This window comes from Pongo pygmaeus, chromosome 16, assembly GCF_028885625.2.
Source record: "Pongo pygmaeus isolate AG05252 chromosome 16, NHGRI_mPonPyg2-v2.0_pri, whole genome shotgun sequence".
NCBI classification, from domain to species: domain Eukaryota; kingdom Metazoa; phylum Chordata; class Mammalia; order Primates; family Hominidae; genus Pongo; species Pongo pygmaeus.
In genome coordinates this window covers 59,508,117-59,530,451 of record NC_072389.2, presented here as the reverse complement: position 1 = coordinate 59,530,451, position 22,335 = coordinate 59,508,117, and the positions used below count along the sequence as shown (strand labels likewise).

The 22,335-nt window shown below is 37.9% G+C and overlaps 1 protein-coding gene across 1 annotated transcript in view; it reads right to left on the bottom strand.

The window, feature by feature from the left end:
• The window catches only part of UNC13C (unc-13 homolog C), a 662,499-nt gene that overhangs the window by 378,116 nt on the left and 262,048 nt on the right, over positions 1-22,335 (bottom strand). The window contains exons 6-7 of the mRNA XM_063652632.1: positions 21,517-21,588; positions 8,821-9,040 (exon numbers count right to left, since the gene is read on the bottom strand). Of these exons, the coding sequence (XP_063508702.1) occupies positions 8,821-9,040; positions 21,517-21,588 (292 nt within the window). The remainder of the gene's footprint in view (positions 1-8,820; positions 9,041-21,516; positions 21,589-22,335) is intronic.

The window sequence follows — 22,335 nt, the reverse complement described above, 5'->3', positions numbered from 1 at the left end:
AGGAAGTCAGCAGTCTACAACCTGGAAGATCGCCCTCAACGGGCCCTGACTATGCTGAAACCCTCATCTTGGGCTTTCTACCTTCAGAACTGTGGGTAATAAATTTATGTTGTTTATAAGCCCCCCAATTTAAGGTACTTTCTTATGCAGCTGAAACAGACAAAGATCCTAACCTTTTAGTCTTGAGCTAGTTAGTTTATCTGTCTCAATTTTAGCTTCTTCATCTGAAAAACAGATAGGAATAGTAGTAGTGTCTCACTTAACAGTATGAGGATTCAATGAGATAACACATATAGCTTTAATAATAGTAATGGAATAAATATAGTGATTTCAGCATGTCAAAAAGGTGAAGATATAGGTATTTATTAAAGAACTTCAGGCCAGGAGTGGTGGCTCACATCTGTAATCCCAGCACTTTTGGAGGCCGTGGCAGGCAGATCACTTGAGGTCAGGAGTTTGTAACCAGCCTGGCCAACATGGTGGAACTCCACCTCTACTAAAAAAAATACAAAAAAATTAGCCGGGTATGGTGGTGCACATCTGTAGTCCCAGCTAGTTGGGAAGCTGAGGCAGGAGAATGGCTTGAACCCAGCAGGTGAAGGTTTCAGTGAGCTGATATTGTGCCACTGTACTCCAACCTGGGAGACAGAGGGGGACTTTGTCTCAAAAAAAAATAATAATTTCACATTAGTAAGAAATTTTAGGAGTTTGAGCTTCATAATCACTTGACCTCTGAAACAACTGGAAAACTCTCACACGGACAGTGTCTGCAGTGTGCTGGATGCTCTATATCTATTTGCTAGATGACGGCCAAGGAAGGGCTTAAAGATAAAAGAAATTTGAGTTAAAAAAAAACTAGAGAAAATAACTTATTTATTTTTTTGACATCCATAAAGCCTTACCTGCATTTGAGACTGATGGACCCAGAGAAAGTGGGTGGTTAACATCTATTGAAAGCATTCAGAGGGTCTGATATTGAGGCATTTTTGTATTCCTTTCTTTCTCTAGGAGCCTCTCTGACATGGGAAATGGGTCTTTACTGCTTTTCTTTCATTTTCCAGTAAAAACATGTAGGTGGGCCTGCTTTCATTGTCTCTCTGCTTTTTGCCCCCGTGAAATCATGTGGGTGGACATTCAGTTGCCATTCTCTACCCATTTCTTTTAGATGTTTTATATCCAAGATAATACGAACCCTCCTCTTTTAACATGCCTTTAGTCTTTTCAAGGAACAGACCTGCAACTCCCCCAGTCTTCAAGTTAGCAGCTTCCTTTTTCTTGTAAAATCAAAGCCACACACTCCTTATTTTTCACAAACAACAAAGGACTGACATTTAACAGAAGGTAATTGGAGGAGCACAAATCTAACATAGTGTCATCTTCCATTCGTGTAGGTGAGAGCCTGTAGGTAACACTTTCACTGACAGTGGGAAAATACAAGAAGGTAGCCCACTTCCCAAGGAACTACCACCTTCTCTAAAATGACCAGTGTCAGGGAGCCTGGCACCAAGAGCACACAAAAAACTGCCAAACTGTTTTTTCTCTTCTGCCTGTACCATCCCCACCATATTCAATCATCTCATTACTGGTATATGCAAACTTTTAGAACAAGTTTGAAAACAAGCATGTTTTAAAAATACAAAATCAGGAATGTGTTCGCATAACAGTATGTTAAAGCTACTACATCTCATCAGCATTTTCTAGAGGTTTCCCAGTCATCACAGAGTCAAAAGCTATCTATATTGTTTAGGGGAACAAATTAATTATAATTCAAAATGGGCTCAATTTTCAAAATATTTTTACTAGGCAAGAAAAGAGAAGAAACCAAGAGACTAATGGTAGGAGGAAGATATTTTTCTTTGTATCACATTTAGTTTCATAGATTTCTTCCTATACTTTTCAAAAAAATACAAAGCAAAAGAAAACTAAACACCAAAAATTTCAAAACAAGATTTATTTCTATTTTTTCATAACTAGACTTTCTGACTTCTAGGAACTTTGCTAACACAACTAGTTCACAGTGTTGTTCAGAGCTGGCCTGGTACTCATAGCTAGGCTACTTTGTTCTTTTCTTGGACCTAAACAATTTCAAAGAGCGCCAACCTTAGACGTGGTCACCCTGCAACAATGTTAAAGTAAGACAAACAAGGCCACTTCCTTATTTTTCCTAAGCATAGACAAAAACATAGCACTGTGTAAACGACAAAATATCAAATATTCCCTTTCCTAACTAATATGAGTGGTTGTTGTTGCTTTAGGAAGCATAATTGTCCTCTTTTATCCTCAGGGAATGCATTCCAAAGCCTTCAGGAATACCTGAAACCTCAGATAGTACCAAACTCTATCTTTATTGTATAGTGGTTTCGTTGTTGTTGTTGTCATTGTTTTATTTTATTTTAATCTGATCACCAAGAAAGCTACTAAGTGACTATGGGGTGAGTAGCATCTATAGCATGGATACACTGACAAAGGGATGACTTTCCTTCCAAGAAGGATGGCAGATTTCATCATGCTACTAAAAGTGGTGTGCAACTTAAAATTTATACATTGTTTATTTCTAGAATTTTCTATTTAATATTTTTGGACCATACTGGGGAGGACTGAAACTGGAAACTGAAACCACGAATAAGGTGGGACTATTGTAAAGCTGTGGCTTCAGTCTACTCTGCCTTCCTGCTAGATTAGCTGTTTACAGACACAATATCATAGAATTGTCCTCACTTCCACATAACACCCCATCCAGAGTACACCTCTGTTTTCTAGCACCATCTTGCTGAGATGCCCTACAGTCGTCCTGGTGTATGTTCTCCCTCACAGTAATAAGTAATAAAACATACTTTTTAAAACTATGGGTGTGTTCCTGGTGGTCTCTAGCTGGAGGTCATTGACAAGTATTATTAACTGTTTTCGTAGATGAGGAAAATGACGCCCAGGGAAGTTTTAAAAACATTATAGTTGCAATAAGACTGGAAGTCAGATTATTTTTAAGTAGCTCAATACTACGAAAAAACATGCACTGATATCCATTGAGTATGTTATATAGAATACCTCTATGGCATTATGCAAAGCATATTTATCCTCTTAGTCTCTCTCCAGCAGCCAACCCCAACACCTGAAAATGCTCCATTATTAGTCTATTGCTTTGGGTTAAGGAACTGACCGTTGCGTTCATTTCCCTTTTAGTGTTGTCGAAAAGTCAATGCAATAACATGCTGGGATAGAGGTGGTAGTGACATGGAAGGGGGTCAGGGAAGTGCCTGAAGGGGAAGGGCTTGGTCTCTGGCTAGGGCTCCACCCCCCGGGGCCTCTGCCCAGGGACCTAAGTGAGGACAGGCATTTTTGTTTTCCTGCCCAAATATTGCATTTGCCAAGACAACCCTGGCCTGCCACGCCCCCATCCTGTGCACATAAAAACCCTAAGGCCCTAGCCAGCAAACACATAGGCAGCTGGATGTGGAGAGGAGCACGTCAGCAGAGGGACACACAGGCGGCTGGACAACCAGACGAACACATTGGTAGAAAAAGACACAAGTGGCTGGATGTTGAGAGGATACCGACGGGAGCACGCCAGGCAGAAGAGCACAGGACAGACATCGTCACGCCGGCAGACCATCAACTAACAGAACGTGGTGGAGTTTGGCCAGGGCAGTCAGAGGAGAGCCCGGGCCTCCAAGCGGCCTGACTCCAGGGGAAAACCATTTCCTTCTGGCTCCCCCATCTGCTGAGAGCTACTTCCACTCAATAAAACCTTGCACTCATTCTCCAAACCCACGTGTGATCCAATTCTTCCAGTACACCAAGGCAAGAACCCTGGGATACAGAAAGCCCTCTGTCCTGGCGATAAGGGAGGGGTCTAATTGAGTTGACTAACACAGGCCACCTACAGGAAGCTAAACTTAAAGAGTACCCTGTAACATATGCCTACTGGGGCTTCAGCTATAAACATTCACCCCTAGACACTGCCGTGGGGCTCCCTACCCGTCTGTACACTCCCCTAGAGGTCTGAGCAGCGGGGCACTGAAGAAGAGAGCTACACCCCATCACACGCCCTGCAAGGAGGACCTGGGAACTTTTCCTATTTCAGGAGCATTGAGGATTTATTGGCCGTTGGCTGTAGATGGCGGGTCCTGAGGAGTTATCATGGCGGGGAACTCTTGGAGGCTACAGTAAGCAGCATAGAATGTCTCCAATTCAGGGGTACCCTATGTGCTTTCTCCCATATGAAAAAGTGAGACAGTGCTGAAAATAAAATGCAGTAACTTTCCTTTTCTTCCCCCTAGGACTGACTTTGCAAACTTATTTATAAGTTAGGAAAGAACAGCAGGCTGAGTTCAGAGACCTGAGTTCTAATCCCGCTTACACTATTTACTTGATTCTTTCTGATGAGACACTAAATCTTCTGAACTCAGCCAAAGCAGTAGACTGAGTTTCCTAACTCACTAATCTCAAAGCTCCTTTAATAGCATATGCTTATATAGAAAGATGATATTTAAACCATAACAGGTTATTTCTAGTTGTAGTTCTTGTTCCTTCATCTATTAGTTTAACCACATTTGTTAAGCAGCTCTTTTGCTTAAATGTGTGTTAAGTAGCAGTGGATAAAAGGAATCCTACTTCTAAGTTTCCTGAGTACTCATTACTTAAACATATATTGTAAAATTGTTATTGAAAGAGTAAAATGTCAAAAGTTTCCAAGACACATGTTCACATCTGTTCATCTAAGTTATGTATTAGAAAATAAGGTTGAGTTCAGGAAAGTTTTAATCTGATCACCAAGAAAGCTACTAAGTGACTATGGGGTGAGTAGCATCTATAGCATGGATACGCTAACAAAGGGATGACTTTCCTTCCAAGAAGGATGGCAGATTTCATCATGCTACTAAAAATGGTGTGCAACTTAAAATTTATACATTATTTCTAGAATTTTCTATTTAATATTTTTGGACCATACTGGGGAGGACTGAAACTGGAAACTGAAACCACGAATAAGGTGGGACTACTGTAAAGCTGTGGCTTCAGTGTACTGTGCCTTCCTTCTAGCCACTTACTTTCTTTGCAGCTCTGAGAGCCCAGAAAAAAGCTCCTACCCACAATAGATGCTCAATATATACAAATATTTGGCTGTCTAAAGATATGATTTCAAAGTGTGATAACAGGGCAACAAAGAAAGGAGAATATCTAATTTGCAAACAAGAGTATGTTAGCCAGATATTATTAATGCTACAAATTTATTAATTGCTTGTCTTAGGACATATAAGTTCAACATAATGTGAGTAGGAAGCACATAGAACTAAAGAACACATCTCACAAAATGTTTCTTTGCTGAGTGTTTGGTGAAATATTTTCTGGCCTCATGCAGGTGCTTGAAATTTCTAGTTAGGAATTAAAAGTAGGCAGAATGTTTATTCAGTGAGACTTCGGGATTCCTTCTTTGGAGATGTGTAAGGAAAGTGCCATGATTATTTGCATTTTTTTCCAATCTCTGTAGCTGTCTCTTTTCTACCCTGAAAAGATAATCAAGGAAAATATTTTACATATGATGTCTCTTTTACATATGACTCACTCTGCACACAACCCTCATCCCAGCCAACACGGCCTTTTTCTAGTTTAAAACTACCACTGAGGTGCTACAGCAAGTTCCTTACAGGTTATGTTAACATAATTCAGGGTCACGACCTGTTCCTCCATTTATTATAATTAAATTATTTCACCACCAAATGCTTTTTCCAAAAAAGAATAAAATGTCTTTTTAGGTGACAAGACGCAAATGAACTAATTAAAGAAAAAGCAGGTGAACTCTGGCTGCAGCCACTGATTTTATTGAAGGAGTATAAATCAGGTCTCTTTTCTCATTGTTCTCTCTGTTTCCATTTGGTCTCCTTCTTACCAGCCTGTGACTATGAGTTTTGGACCAAGCAAGTGGTAAAATCTAGGGACTACCATCAAGTACAATTAGCTGGAGAGGGTGTTAGATGAAGCTCTTTGGGGAATTAACTGGACATTTCCATGCATCTCTGGACCCGCAAGGAAGCACTGGAGCAGTGAGTGGGATTTCACCGTCACCTGGTCTAATTCCACTTGACTGAAGGTGCACAGGTCACAAACCCAAGACTTCATGGTAAGGAAATACCCGACTTAAATCAATTTGAAGTAACTTTACATACTCTCTCTTTTGCATGGGTCATTGGTCAGACCACATGTAGAGAATTTAATTTCTTTTAGCATGTGTGTGTTGATAGACCGTAATTATTCAGAAAAGAATTAGCAGAATAAAAAGAGTACTAGAAACCTATAGAAAACTAGATAATTACTTTTAAGTACTTGAAAAACTGTCATATTTAATAGAATTCATTAAATATTTTCGCCAGAAGTAAGATAGGGCTTAATGGGTAGAAATTACAAGGAAAGACACCTTGGCTTAAATTTTAATTTATGAACTAGCATTTTAAAGTCATGAGTTAAACTGCCTACCAAGGGTTTAAAGTTTCTCTGGAAATGTTACAAGATTGAAGGGCCATTTTATAAAGAAAATCATAGAATTGTCTTACATTTAGAGGGGGCTGAATTAGCGATACCTTCTAACTCTGATTTTCTTAGCTTTTTATTCTTTCCTTTTCTTCAGTGTTGGCATTCATGAAATTATCTCATATATAGTGTCACCATTGCCATTTTTTTGGCTTAAAACAATGAATAAGAGAAATTTCTTAAGGTAATGTCACTGATTCTGTAGGGAGAATTTCAAATTTTATTGATAGTTATCATGGAAGGTTAAGTACACATACTTGTAGGACCTCTTTCTGATCAATATGAGAGTGTCAATTTTAGGGAAAAAGTAAAAATGGATTTATAAAAACCCTCCCTGGGGCATGCATACCCACCTTCATTGTTCTGCACTATTTTTGATTCTTCCAATTTACATGTGCATTTTAATGAATAATGTCAATGAAAATTTTGGATTGTATAATTTAACAAATATAAAATAATAAATGTTGTTTTAAGAAATGGAAATAGATTATGAACATGTTTCTAAAGTTTAGTGAACGGGCAGCATCTGTCCTTTCTGAGAGACTAGAAGAATGAATTCATTTCTTAGGTATGAGAGGCATCATTTTTTTCTCCAAGGAATTTAAGCCATTTGTTCTTAGATGACAGTGTATTTTCTATTTTCTTAAATGTCATTGCTCTAATATGCTTATTTCTTAAGATGCCTATACACAATTCACTTTTTAAACAATTGGGCTGAATTTTAATCAGATTATGAGATTTTGCATGTAAATTAAATGAGTAATATCAAGTCAGTCCCTCTTCCTTTAAAATAATTATTCTTAACTATACTTTTTATTTTTCAAATAAAGAATACCACTACTTTTGCTTAAAAAATGCACTTCTTACCATTAACACAGCCTCAATCTGATCTGATCTTATATGGAGAATACTAATCAGATAGAGAAAACTTAAGAATGTATGTGATCGTGACTACAAGAAGTCAGCTGTGACAGCATTTCTGATTTAATCTTTGACATTTTCCTCTTCTCCCTTCAGTGTCAAGCAATCCACATATCTTACGTTGACTACATCCATATAAACAATAAATAGAGGGGACAATATTTAGATGTGAAAAAATATGATTTTCAAATGAACATCATGTTGAAATATAATTTTTTGGCAATTTTGAAGTGACATTACCAAATAAATATAGTAGTGAAAAGTCAATTATGTGTATTTTAGAATGTGATGCATTAGCATTTCTAGACCTAAAGTAGCAAATAAAGGATTTTTTTGGAAATGAAAAACTTAAGGTAACTTGTCATAAAAACCAAAGTGGCATGTACTCATTCAAGAGTGTGAAAGGATGGAAAGGTCATTAATATTTATTGAGCATCTACCGTGTGCCAGGCTGTTAGCAGAGACTATTACATTTAGCCTTTCCAATAACCCTCTAAGGTAAATTTTGTTATTCCTGCCCATAGAGTGGAGAAAAATAAAGCCTCAAGAAGTTAAAATATTTTCTCAAAGTCACATATCTGGTAAGTTACATTTGTTGTTGACATTAAAACCCAAGACATCCCATTTCCAAGGCCTGTGCAGGAACTGTAGAAGGACATGGATCCTGCCAGACAGGCACCAGATAGGCTCGAAAAAAGAATTCCAGTTGCTGCAAATGCAGAAGCATATCTTGAGCCCTGTTTGGGGAACCTGATTTTACATATTCCCACTTACCTCATGGAGCTATTATGATGTATGAGTAAGAAAATAGATAGGGGCCGGGCGCGGTGGTTCACGCCTGTAATCCCAACACTTTGGGAGACCAAGGCAGGCGGATCACGAGGTCAGGAGATGGAGACCATCCTGGCTAACATGGCGAAACCCCGCCTCTACTAAAAATACAAAAAATTAGCCGGGCTTGGTGGCATGTGCCTGTAGTCCCAGCTACTTGGGAGGCTGAGGCAGGAGAATGGCGTGAACCCAGGAGGCGGAGCTTGCAGTGAGTCGAGATCTCGCCACTACACTCCAGCCTGGGTGACGGAGCGAGACTCTGTCTAAAAAAATAGATTGGAAGTCACTTTGAAGGTTTATGCAGGATGAGAGTGCAATTTCACTCCAGGTACTCACCCTGAGGATTCTAATAGTGCCTAGCTCCACACTGTAAGAATGCATCATCAACTATGATTTGATGGACAGTATGTGTATCTCTGTGTAAGTGGTGGGAGGAGAGCGGGTAGGATTTCTTGACAACCAGCAAGAGTTGAAGTGATCTAACATGAAACAGATGGAATAAGGCAGGCTCTGCATACCACTTTTTCAGCCAAACCAAGTACTCACTCTGCAAGCAGTCAGCGTTTAGCAGGTCCTGACACTTTTCGTGGCATTTCACTCCACACTCCAGACACTTCATGCCTTGCCTTGCAATGCCCCACAGGAGCCCTTCACACTCATAACAGTAGGTGGGCGTGGTAGCCGTCCAGACCTCAAAATTGTGTGGGGTGGTAGAAGACATAGGGTAGATCAGTGCCTGCAAGGTCTTCTTGAAGACGTGCATTTTCTGTGAACATGAGAGAAGTTACCAATGCACCGCCAAGTCAGTGGATTTGAATTGTTTCAAAATAAAACAAACCATTTTATCACTTTTCTCTGAAAATGGTATTTTGAGAAAGCCCCTGGATCACTGATTCAAGTCATGACAGTAAGCATAATAACTCTGCTAACCTATTCTTCTCTCAATGTTTTAGGGCCCAATTCAGTTATCTGTACACAAAGAACTCCCTAATCTTCCAGACTGGACTGGGCTTCATTGTCTGCAGCTTCTTCCCAAGCAGCACACAGGTCTAATTACTTGAGAATGTCTAAGTCCCTGCTATGCTGTAAACCCCACGCCTCTTTTACTTTCTACCCAGGCCGTTGTTTCCTGACTCCCTTGTCCTCCCTGACCCTTCACCCCTTCTCAGCCCCAAGGAATGCTTTTGTAATTCAATCTGCAGGAAATTTGCTTTCAGTACCTATCACCTGGGAAGGATCTTATCACCTAATTCATAAGAAAACATCAGTAATAGATAAGGTCAAATGAGGCACTCTCCCATGGTGATTTATATTTTAAAAGGAAAGAATTTCTAATAGCACATGGAAGGACTCTCTAATGATAAGTCATTAGTGAGGTGAAAAAAATCTATTGAACAAGTAGGTAGGAGATCTGAGTTCTCCTAGGCCCAACCACATGATATTTAAAAGGGGCCTCTATAAGCAGGAACTGTCTTCCATGTTTTTCTTCTTGGTGCCTGAACAGCTTATCACTGTCCCTGGAACATAGTAGAGGTACATTTCTTTTAATGAATAAACGTTCTGCCACTTATGAATCTTGTAATCTACGGAGAAATGTAAGGGCTCTAAGACTCACTCTCCTCCTCTGCTCTGCTTCAAATGGTATTACTTTGAAGATCAAATTATATAATGATAACAGAAGTAGTCTACAGGCTTCGAAACACCAAATAAGCACTTAGTATTAGTATTGATGCTGGATTGAAAAAAAAAACACCACCAACAACAATAAACACAGGCCAATAGAAAAGAGAATTGGTTAAATGAGTCCTTTTCTATGCTTCTCATATCCCACAAAGCAGGTGACTTCCTGAGAGAAAGACCAGCACTCTTAGAGGTTACATTTACAGATAATTTCACACAACTGCCTGATGCATAATGAATGGATATTTACATAAACCCTGTAGGAGCCTAGCTGGTAAGTCATACTAGAAGGGAAGCATTTATATTTTGCATTAATTATCCTTAAATCTCATTTCAGAATATTTTCCCACAGTGTTGAAATGACTAACTTTCAATTCCACAGTATGGTAACAGCATATTTCCCTTTATTACTACATTCCTCTCACTCACATACATTTCCCAGAATATGTTTGGTAATGGCACTACGAGGTCCCCTACCAGGGAATGAAGCCTCAGAAAAATGTTTCTAATTTTGAATGGCTAGATCCATCCTTGCTATTAGATAAGGGGCTGGTCAATCCAGAGCTCTTTATACTTCAAGTGAGTCTACAGAGCAGAAGCATGGTCAAATTCGGGCATCACTCAAGTGGAAGATCCTAATATTAGGGTTTATTCAGATAGAACAACTGGATCCACCACTTTTCAATAAAGAGTGTCTGAAGCAAGTAAATCTCCTGGCTTCGTTTCATAATAAAGATGTCTTGTAAAGAACTGTTAAGAGTTCTTTGAGAATTAGAATCATGTATTATTCACCTTTGCCTCCTCTTTAATATCTAGCATAGTGAGTATCTTCACTATAGTTAAAATAAATGAAATAATCCTTGGCATAACAGATTTTTCATTAGCTACCCACAGACAGAGTCTTCTGTTCTAATTGGACTGAGGGGCTGTGTGTGTGTTTGTGTGCGTAATGTAGCATTTGTGGTCTAGAAGAAAAATTAGGAAGGGAACTAATTTATATACTTGCAATTGCATCAGGCAACTCATTTGTTTTAATGGCAATAAAATAATAAAAATAGAATAATAAAATATTCTAATTACATGGAATACTGAGTGGGAATAAAACAGAATCTGCTAATGAATGGAAGGAAAGTAAGTAATGTATCTTACATAAATTTAGAAAGTAGAGTTGGGAATAAGGTTGTTTTTGAACATGAACTTATTCATATATTTCAAGATTAAGTAAAGGATTAATATATATGATCTAATTCCCTATGTCCACTTTCCTTTTACTGAAGTCAAGTGATAAATAGTCAGTACTCTAAGTCCATAGGTTATAGTAGGAGCAATAAAAATAAGTAACCCTGCTAAAAAATTAAACATACTGGAGGAAAACAAGTAAAAGCTCTGAATAAACAGCTGAGCAGATTTCATTAAATGTTTTGTTTGGTTTGGCTAAGGAGTCATAATTCATTTCATGTAAAGGGAGAGTAAAGCTAATTTCCAAAAATAAGAAACATGAAACATTTACTAGACGGCCCAATGAAAAGCAATTGAATGGCGCACTGAAACAAATCCCAATATTTAAGAGCTATTAAAGTTAAAGAAAAACATGAAAACATTAGACAACCTACTACAGGGTATATATCCCCTTTAATAAGGGCTCATCATTTTAGGGAAATGATGAGTCCTTTTCATTCTTGACTTTCGAGGGTATGGGCCTGTATTTATCAAAGCTGAAAATTACTCTGAAATAAATGCCATACAAAAACATTCTTTTTTCAGCAAAGTATATGCTGAGTTGATAGTTTAGGAACATGAAATTAATAGGTAGGAAAGGCATGTAAAAATAATCTCATAATAGAGGATTCTTGTATTTCAGAGGCATAACACATCTTGGAGAAAGATGTTTTCTCAGCAGCAAAATCAAGCAAGATGAAATAAGATTATAAGAAGGAAAAAGTGTGGGTTTTTGTGTGGAATAAGGTGAAAAGAGCAAGAAGCACGAAATAAAAGCATGACGGGGAAAACAAGGGGAAACTCCAAAATTTGCCATTGATGGAAGCAAATGAAAGTCCATAGTTTACCATTAGGAATCAGATTGAAGGGATGAAAAGCCATTAAAAAGAAAAGTAACACTAATGGCAGGCAGATTAATAATCAGCTATAAATAAGAGCTGAAGGAGAAGGATGGAACTGAGTATGTTATCAAGAGAGGGTCTCTGGCCTAGGTAAACAACTCAGAATCAGACATATGGAGATCCCTAGAACAAGCAAAAACCTAATTAATAGAATTAGGACCCAAGGACAGCAGGATTTGGCAAAATGAGTGACTTGCTGCTAATCTATTTAACTTTTTAAATTTCCAAATTTTATTTTAAGTGCAGGGGTACATGTGCAGGATGTGCAGGTTACATAAGTAAACATGTGCCATGGTGGTTTGTTGCACAGATCATCCCACCACCCAGGTATTAAGCCCAGCATCCATTAGCTATTCTCCCTGTTGCTCTCCCTCCTCCCACCCCCACCCTCCGACAGGCCACAGTGTGTGTTGTTCCCCTCTAGGTGTCCATGTGTTCTCATCAGCTGCTAGTCTATTTTAAATGTTTCTAAACTTTACAAATCTACAACTTTTCAAATCTTCTACAACAAAAATGTATTTCCTAAAAAATATGTATTTTAAGATTATAATAAAGTGTATGCTCATAGTAAAAATAATTTATAAAACAGAAAGGCACTAATATAAATAAAAATATTCAATTTAACTTTTTAAAGTTAGCCATTATTTGATACATATCCTTCCTGTGTTCTTTTTTATGTATAGACAGGATGTAATACTCTTGCAATTAGGAAAAAAAAAACCATTATTTTCACATTGCTTAAGTGATTCCAAAAAAGAAGGCAATTTTTTTTTGCTGTGTATAGACATCTTGTTAACCTGTAGAAATGAGTAAGGAATGTTTTCACATTCTGATAAGCCTTTGTAGGCAAACACAACATATAGACTACACTGGGGAGGATGCTCACACCCTAGAGAAATATTCTATTAGAAATTTCTTCTCCAAAAAATAAATTTAAAGTAAGTTGCACTAATATATCACTTTTGGAACAATTAGGACACTGGAAGGAAATAAATTGCCTTTTCTATTCATCACTACGTGAAGAAACTAAAAAGAGCCTGAGATTTAAAGGAATCAGGCTTCCTGCCAAGAGCAATGACTAGTGTTTTCAGACCATCAATATTCTAATCTACCAACTGTTAATAATTATAACACGAACAAAGCTTGTCTGCCTCCATTTGCCACATTGTTTCTCTCCTTTCTCCTTTCTGTTTTAACCAGTGACTAACCTATGAAGTTCTATTTTCCTCCTCATCCTGTGGAGGAAATAATCCTCCTTGTGATATTATGTAAGCCACACCTTTCCTATACCCCCCCAAATATCACATTTTGATACTTTCAAGAAAAAAAGTGCTTCTTGTTTTGAGGCATTTTTCATATACTTGATGTATGCTTTCCAGAAAAAAATACATCTACTCTTCGGTGAAGTATAAGTGTTATTTTTTCTGGACAAAAACATCAGAATTTTTTGCAGACCAAACATTAGGTACAATATGATATTTTTGAAATTTGTTATAAACATGAAGACAGAGCAATGCTAGGATAAAATCCTGCCTATAAAAACAAACATAATTTCAGTGCTGATTTGCTCATCTAAGTAATCATCCTATAAAATTGATTGACTGTAGGAGCTAGAATTATTCAGGTGATTTTTTTGTAGCAGAAAGTACAAACAAAGACTAAAAGTTATATCCTATCTATGTGAGAATGTAAGTAGTTTTCTTTCACTTCTATTGCTTTATAACAGATATAAATTAACATTGTCCTAAGAAACTTATGGGGTGAGTCCAAATAAAGATGGCAGAACAATGCTAACGTAGATGATTCCTTAATTCAAGGAGAGCACAATATAGCATAAGCCCTTTGTTATGACACAGAACATAATCTGAAAACAAAATATGATAGATTTTATGCACTATAAATGTTCTTTTTTTTCCCAATTCAAACTTTCAATAAAAATGTATACAAGTGATGCGGGTGGTATGAGATAATTAATTTGATAAATATATGAAACTAAAAATAATATGGATTTCTACACTGGGGGAAACTTTAGCCATTGTAATGTGGGAAGTCTAAGATTTACTACTTGGGGTGGAGACTGCATTCTTATGAGTCTAAAACAAGCATAAGACAAGGATGCCCTCTGTTACCACTCCTATTCAACATAGTATTGGAAGTTCCGGCCAGGGCAATTGGGCAAGAGAAAGAAATAAAGTCTATTCAAATAGGAAGAGAGGAAGTCAAATTATTTTTGCAGAGGACATAATCCTATATCTAGAAAATTCCATGTCTCAGTCCAAAAGAGTAAGCTTATAAGCAATTTCAGCAAAGTCTGAGGATACAAAATCAATGTGCAAAAACGAATAGCATCTCTTTACACAAACAACAGGTAGGCAGAGAGCCAAATTGTGAACAAACTCCCCTTCACAATTGCTACAAAAAGAATAAAATACCTAGTGATAACAACTAACAAAAGAAGTGAAAGACCTCTTCAAGGAGAACTACAAACTACTGCTCAAGGAAATTAGAAAGGAAACAAATCGAAAACCATTCCATGCTCATGGATAGGAAGAATCAATATTGTGAAAATGGCCATACTGCCCAAAGTAATTTATAGATTCAATGCTACTCCCATTAAACTACCATGAACATTTTCCACAGAATTAGAAGAAGCTTTTTAAAAATTTGTATGGAACCAAAAAGAGCCTGAATAGCCAAGACAATCCTAAGTAAAAATAACAAAGTTATAGGTATCACCCTACCCACCTTCGAACTATACTACAAGGCTACAGTAGACAAAACAGCATGGTACTGGTATAAGAACAGACACATAGACTAATGAAATGGAATAGAGAAATAAGAAACAAGACCATGCACCTTCAACCATCTGACAAAACCTGACAAAAACAGGCAATGAGGAAAGGATTCCCTATTTAATAAATGGCACTAGAGAACTGGCTAGCCATATGCAGAAAACTGAAACTGGACCACTTGCTTACATCATATACAAAAATTAACTCAAGATGGATTAAAGACTTAAATATAAAACCCCAAAACTATAAACACTCTAGAAGAAAATCTAGGCAGTACCATTCAGGACACACTGATGGGCAAAGATTTCATGACAAAAACGCCAAAAGCAATTGCAACAAAAGCAGAAATTGACAAATGGGATATAATTTAACTAAATAGCTTCTGTGCAGCAAAAGAAACTAAAATAAGAGTGATCAGGCAACCTACAGAATGGGAGAACATTTTTACAATCTATCTGTATGACAAAGGTCTAATATCCAAGATCTATAAGGAACTTAAACAAATTTACAAGAAAAAAAATAAACAATCTCATTAAAAAGTGGGCAAAGGACTTGAACATAAATTTCTCAAAAGAAGACATTCATGCAGTCAAAAAAACATGAAAAGAAGCTCAACATCACTGATCATTAGAGAAATGCAAATCAAAACCACAATTAGATGCTTCCTCATGCCAGTCAGAATGGTGATTATTAAAAAGTCAAAAAACAACAGATGCTGGCATGGTTGCAGAAAAAAAGGAATGCTTTTACACTGTTGGTGGGAATTAAATTAGTTCAATCATTGTAGAAGACAGATTCCTCAAAGATCTAGAGGCAGAAATACCACTTGACCCAGCAATCCCATTACTGGGTATATACCCAAAGGAATGTAAATCATTCTGTTGTAAAGATACATGCATGCATATGTTCATTGCAGAACTGTTCACAATAGCAAAGACATGGAATCAACCCAAATGTCCATCAATGATAGACTGGATAAAGAAAATGTGCTACATATACACCATGAAATACTATACAGCCATAAAAAGGAATTAGATAATGTCCTTTGTAGGGACATGGATGGAGCTGGAAACCACCATCCTCAGCAAACTAATACAGCAACAGAAAACCAAGCCCCATATGTTCTCACTTATTAGTGGGAGCTGAAGGATGAGAACGCATGGACGTGCGGCGGGGAATAACACACAACGGGGCCTGTCGGGGTGGGGGTGGGAGGAGGGAGAGCATCAGGAAGAATAGCTAATAGATGCTGGGCTTAATACCAAGGTGATGGGTTGATCTGGGCAGCAAACCACCATGGCGCACATTTACCTGTGTAACAAGCACATCCTGCATATGTATCCCAGAACTTAAAAGTTGAAGGAAAAAAAAAGAGAAGAATGTTTAGGATTTTATAAAACAAAGGTGAGGAGGGGGCTGACCGTTCCTATAAATAGATCGCACGTAACTGTCCTTTTATGTAACCAAGCAAAGTCAGTCAGGGAACCATGGGAAATTGTGTGGTGAAAAATTGTTAATCACAAAATTAACTTTTAGTATGTACTTACGCGTCAAAAATGGATACATGGTTAGATTATTATTATTATTTATTTTCTTCACTTACATTGTAAATATTACTTTGTGTATATGCAATAGTTAATAAGAACCATTAAAATCAATAACTATATGTTCAACTCTATAACTTAGAACAGTAGTTTCGGGGTGAATACAAAGAATAAAAAAAATCTGAAAATGACAAGAGCATAAATAAATGAAATAGAAAACAAGGAGATAATATGGAGTCAACAAAGCAAAGCCAGAGAAATTTCCTGCAGTTTTAATTTTACAAAAGAGAGAGAAAATACAAATAAATAATAATAGGATAAAATGGCACACATTTTTATATAAATCATGATATAATTATATTAAAAAATTGATGGTATTAAATTCAAAAATTTAGAAAAACAAGACAACTTGCTGAAAAAATATAAATTGTCTAGACTAACTCAAGAATGAATGCTTAGGGAACACAATCACTATATTAAATAAGTTGATTCAATAGTCAAAAAATTACTCTCAAAATAAGTACCATATCCAGGTGGTTTTGGAGGACAAGTTTTGCCAGTCCTTCAAGATACAGAACTTATTTTATAGAAACCATCCCAGAGAAGGAAAAAAAGGAAATCTTCCCCATTTATCTTATTAAGCTAGTTCAATAATGGTGCCAAAATTGTTCAAGAACACGGAAAAACAGTCATTTTTACCTTATGATGCAAAGTAGATGCAAAAATATGATATAATTAGTAAACACATAAGAAAATCAAGGACATGAAAATTTCCATAACTTGCCCTAGGCCCCACAGTAGGTAAATTGTAGAACTGGACCAACATGGATCTCAAGTCAAAGTCTGTGCTTATGAAGAATAACAGAACCAATAGCAATACTTGCAGACAAGAGATAATCTTTGCTTTGGTGTCATTATTGCTGGCTTCCATGTCAGTACTTCCTGGAAAGGAAAATTACCCTCAGGTGCAAAGAGGGCAGGGAGGCATTAGACTTTAGCATGTATTCTGCAGCCCCAATCACAAGTTCCTGACCTACTGCGCTGATGGCCACCTGCCATGCCAGCCACTGTATAAAGAGAAAAGGGGGAATGGGAAGGGTTTGACTAAACAAAGGGCTTTCTACATAAGCTATTTCTTTTAATTCTCACAAACTGTGAGGTAACTATTATTACTTTCATTTTATTGATGAAGCAAAGTTATCTCAGGAAGGTGAAGAATATTGAGAAGAAACAAGTAGTCAAAGCTAGTGAGAGGTGGAGTTGAGATTCTAATTCAGGCCCCTTTCACTTCAAAACTTATCCAGGTGGCCTGAAAGTGTTCCTGTTCCTGAGCAGGGGTCTGAAGTACCTGGGTGTGCTGTAAGCCTACAGCTCTGGTTGAAGTTGAAGTCTCAGAAAGGTGTTCTGAGCAGTTTTCTCCTTCCATGTTATCTTTCTAGTGTCATGCTAGAAATAGGGCTCAGGTTTGATCTTTGATTACCTCCACATCTAGTTCTTGCCAGTCCCTTTCACAAAGTCTGAATCCTAGACAAACTTCCCCTTACTGAGAATGGGCACTTCCTAGAAACCTGCCAGCCTTAACACGTCCATCAACCCAGAGAGAACCAACAGGGCTCTAGGATCCCTCTTATGCTTAGTCATTTTCATTTCTCCCTCTACCTGATTTCCCATAAACCTCATCTGAGACTATCTTGGTTTAAACGATCTTGCCTACTAGAAGCTTCCATGTGACTTGCAGCAACAGTGGATACAAAATTAAGTATCTCAGTCCCGCTCCCACTGTATGGTAAGCCTCATGAAAATAGAGATTTTTGGCTGAGTTGTTCGCTACTTTATTTCCAGTCTGAAACAACACCTGACACGTAGCAGATAGTCAATAAGCATGTATTGAATTACCAAATGGATATACTTTGATTGCCCCACTGTCAGGTTCACACCTAAGAAATTATCAGTCTGTGAAACTAGCACAGAGATGGATAGTGGAGTGCTAGGAAGACTACTGCTATAGTATTTAGATACTAGATTGGTTGGTCCTTCCTATGTTACCAAGCTAGATGGAAATTTTCAGAAATCATAATCCTTAACAGCTTATTAAACTGAGATTCTCGATCAGTCCTAATAGCACCTCATGGGTAAGGAGGAGTTGGTGATGGATGGGGCCACTGGTGATGCTTCACCCATGGCCAGCAGAGCGTTAGTGGAGGAGGCAGTGCTAGGTGACCCACTGTCATCCTGCATCAGGCATTAGTGTCTGTTCTGTCCTTGGAAGAGATGACTGAGCTTCAAACTGTACATTTCTTTAATTAAAATAGAAGTGGTACCGTTTGATATTTTCCACATCACCAAGCCATTTCCCTTCACATAAAAACAAATATTTTATTTTTTATATCAAGTGTGCCTAGGAAGATTTTCAGCACCAAGGAGTGCAAATTATTTGCTCCAGCATTTATGTTAGTTGCCTGTGTAATGACTGAATGCGACAGCTCGTCAAGAGTGACATTTAATATGCCTGTTGTACAGAAGTCATAGTTCATTTACTTTTTGAGGCATGAGTCCCAGGGAAATGGGCTTTATGAATCTGAGAGGTAACTGATGGATTCTGTTCATCCATTCAACACCAACACAGAGTTTTTTACTGAGCCCTTCTGAAACTAAAGGAGTAAAGGTGATATTTTTAAGTTGTTGAAAAGCAGATCAATAGCTAATTTAACCTTAAAGTGAGGATATGTCCCCTGTCCAGGACTCAGAAAATACAGTAGCATTCCACTAATTTCTATGCTTTCCTGTTAACTTGTCAAATGAATTAGTATTCATAGTTCAAATCAAATACCATGTTTTAAAACATAGGAAAGGAACAGTGTAGGAGTTTATCAATAAAATTCTTCAGCCTTTATTATTTACTCAAAAGAAGACTAGATGCTTTGAGATTCAGCAAGCAATATGCAACTTTCTCCTACACCAGAGGATGTCTGCTTTGTCTTGTGCCCAAACTATACTCAAAATATTACATGGCATCGTAAATCTAACAGATAAGAATAAAGAGGTGGGGGCCATGGTGGCTCACACCTGTAATCCCAGCACTTTGGGGGGCTGAGGTGGAAGAATTGCTTAGTTTGAGACCAGCCTGAGCAACATAGCGAGACCCTCTCTCTAAAAAAAAAAAATGAAAATATTAGCTGAGTGTGGTGGCATATGCCTTTAGCCTCAACTACCCAGAAGGGAGAGGCCAGAGGATCATGTGAGCTCTGGAGGCTGAGGCTACAGTGAGCTATGACCATATGATTGCACTCCAACTTGGATGACAGAGCCAGACTCTGTCTGCAAAAAATAAATGAATAAAAAGAGTGAAAGAGAGAAAGAAAGAATAATACTCTGAGAATGCAATTACATTTTGTCTCCTGTGGCACAATAGAAAATGTATCAACTTGTTGTAGCCTCCAGATAGTCCAACGAATATGTTTTGTTTTGCTGATATGTACTGGGTAGGGGAGCTTGCTGATGGAAAAACCCAGGAAAGATTGACATTTAGATGAAAGATGACAATGACAGAAAGAAGAAGGAAGGCAATGAGAAATATAGACATAAAAATGGTGTTTAAATGTTAAGTTATAGAAAGTTAAAATGGGTAATATAATATTTTTGGCAGAATTTTTATTCTGTAAGAATGACAAAGTTGCTAAAATTGGGGAGGTAGGATATATTAGTCTCCAAGCATAGGGAGGGACACAGATAAACTGTCTCAAGTAAATCCCCAGCAGAATGTGCAAGACACATTTACCAGAACAGAACATGTCAGGCACAAAACACAAGAATTTTTTTTAAAAAAATCCCTTTTACCAAAACTACACCTGAAGCCAATTAAATCAGAGTGGCTGAGAATGAGACCCCATCACTGTATGTTTTAAAGCTCCCTCAAGTGTTCCAGTGAGCCGGATTTAAGAATCCCTGACCTAAATAATTACAGCCTACTTGTATCTTCTAATCAGCGTGGTTCTTTCATTCAATTGGAATTTACAAACATCCACCTCATGCCAGACAGTGTGCTAAGCCATACTGGTAGAATCATTTAACAAGAACAACAAACAAGTTATAGTGCCACCCTCAAGGATATCAGAGTTTAAAAGGAAAGGTGTATGCAAAATAATCAAAATAATTGTAATAAAAATAATAAAACAGAAGCTCGTATATATTGCTTATTATAACCTAAACTATGCTGAATGTTAAGCATGTATCTACTTCCTAATCCTCTCAGCTTCCTTGTCACCTCTCTTTGTAGATGAGAGAACTCAGGCTTGAAGAAGTAACATAACTTGTGGGATATAATAATTCTAATTAAGTGGCACAGATGGGACTCATACCAAGCCGACTTCACTCGTAATCATATGACCCTATGGAGGTCATGAATAAATGCTATAAAAGGGCCGGGTGTGGTGGCTCACGTCTGTAATCCCAGCATTTTGGGAGGCCAAGGCAGGCAGATCATGAGGTCAAGAGATGGAGACCATCCTGGCCAATGTGGTGAAACCCCATCTCTACTAAAAATACAAAAATTAGCTGGGCATGGTGGCAAGCACCTGTAGTCCCAGCTACTAGGGAGGCTGAGGCAGGAGAATTCCTTGAACCCAGGAGGTGGACGTTGCAGTGAGCTGAGATCGTGCCATTGCACTGCAGCCTGCAACAGAGTGAGATTCCGTCTCAAAAAAAAAAACCAACCTATAAAAGTCCTGAGGAGGAAATTAATCATTTAGCTGGAAGGGGAGGAAGGAGGAAGATGGAAGCTGTTTGGGGGAAAACCTCGTAAAAGAGGCAAAACTTAAACTATGTAAAAAATCAGTAGGACTTTTCCACAGGGAGAATAATAGGGAAGTTATGTTAGAATTGAACAGCATTTGTAAAGATAGGAAGGTTTATACGTATTTGAGGAGAAGAAAATGATTGGCTGAGTCCCTGAGGAAGTTTGTTTGGAGTCAGGCTTTCCTCATGCTCCCAGTTACTTCCGGAACATTGGACTAAACATCACAGATGAGTAGCTCAAGCAGAACGGTTTCTCCCTTGTGATTATGAGCAATATCTAGTTAGATATTATGAGCAATATCTAGTACTTACCAGTTCCTCATTATTTAGGGATGTCCTAATCACCATAGCCAGGGAGAGTCCAGATTTCCGGGCAGCCAGGGTCTAAAACAAACAGAATTATGACTTATTAATACATAGGGACGTTGACGTGCATATACTGCGCAGCAGAAGGTGAAAATGCAATATCAGCTATCACTGTTCATATTTTAGTTAGTAAGGACCTGCCATTTTGGTAATCAGCCGATTCACCCAGAATATGGACTAATACAATATTAAAACTGGAAAGGTCCCACAACTCATCAAACCCAACCCCTACATTTTATAGATGATGAAACTGAGGCCCAGAAAGGCAAGATGACCAGCCTTAAGATGACCAGCCCCCTCAACCACCTCAGGCTAGCAAGAGGCTTCTCAAACTTTCTTATTCCCCAAGGTGGTTGTGATAGATTCATTCAGAATACATAACCTTTGGTAGAGAGCCAGCCTGACTTTGGTGATGACCGTGAATCATAATTAGTATTAGATGGTTCCTGAGTTGTTCATAGTTCCCTAGAATATTCTTCCATATCTATCCAAGATATTTTTCTAAGTGCCCATTTAATTTACTGAGAATTGTTACATCCAGATTCATTTTCTTCACTTGATGCTATTAACTTGAGCGATCTTAAATAAGAGTCAAGTCCCTTTAGTTTCCTCACCACATAAAATAGAACCATAACCACCACTACCTACTCCTACCCAAAATATATGAAATACAAGAAACTCAGCAGTGCTATAGAGAATGTTGGAAATCAGAAGCTCCATATGGGAATATTAAAACTGTTATCCCATTAGGAGCAAAGAGATGTC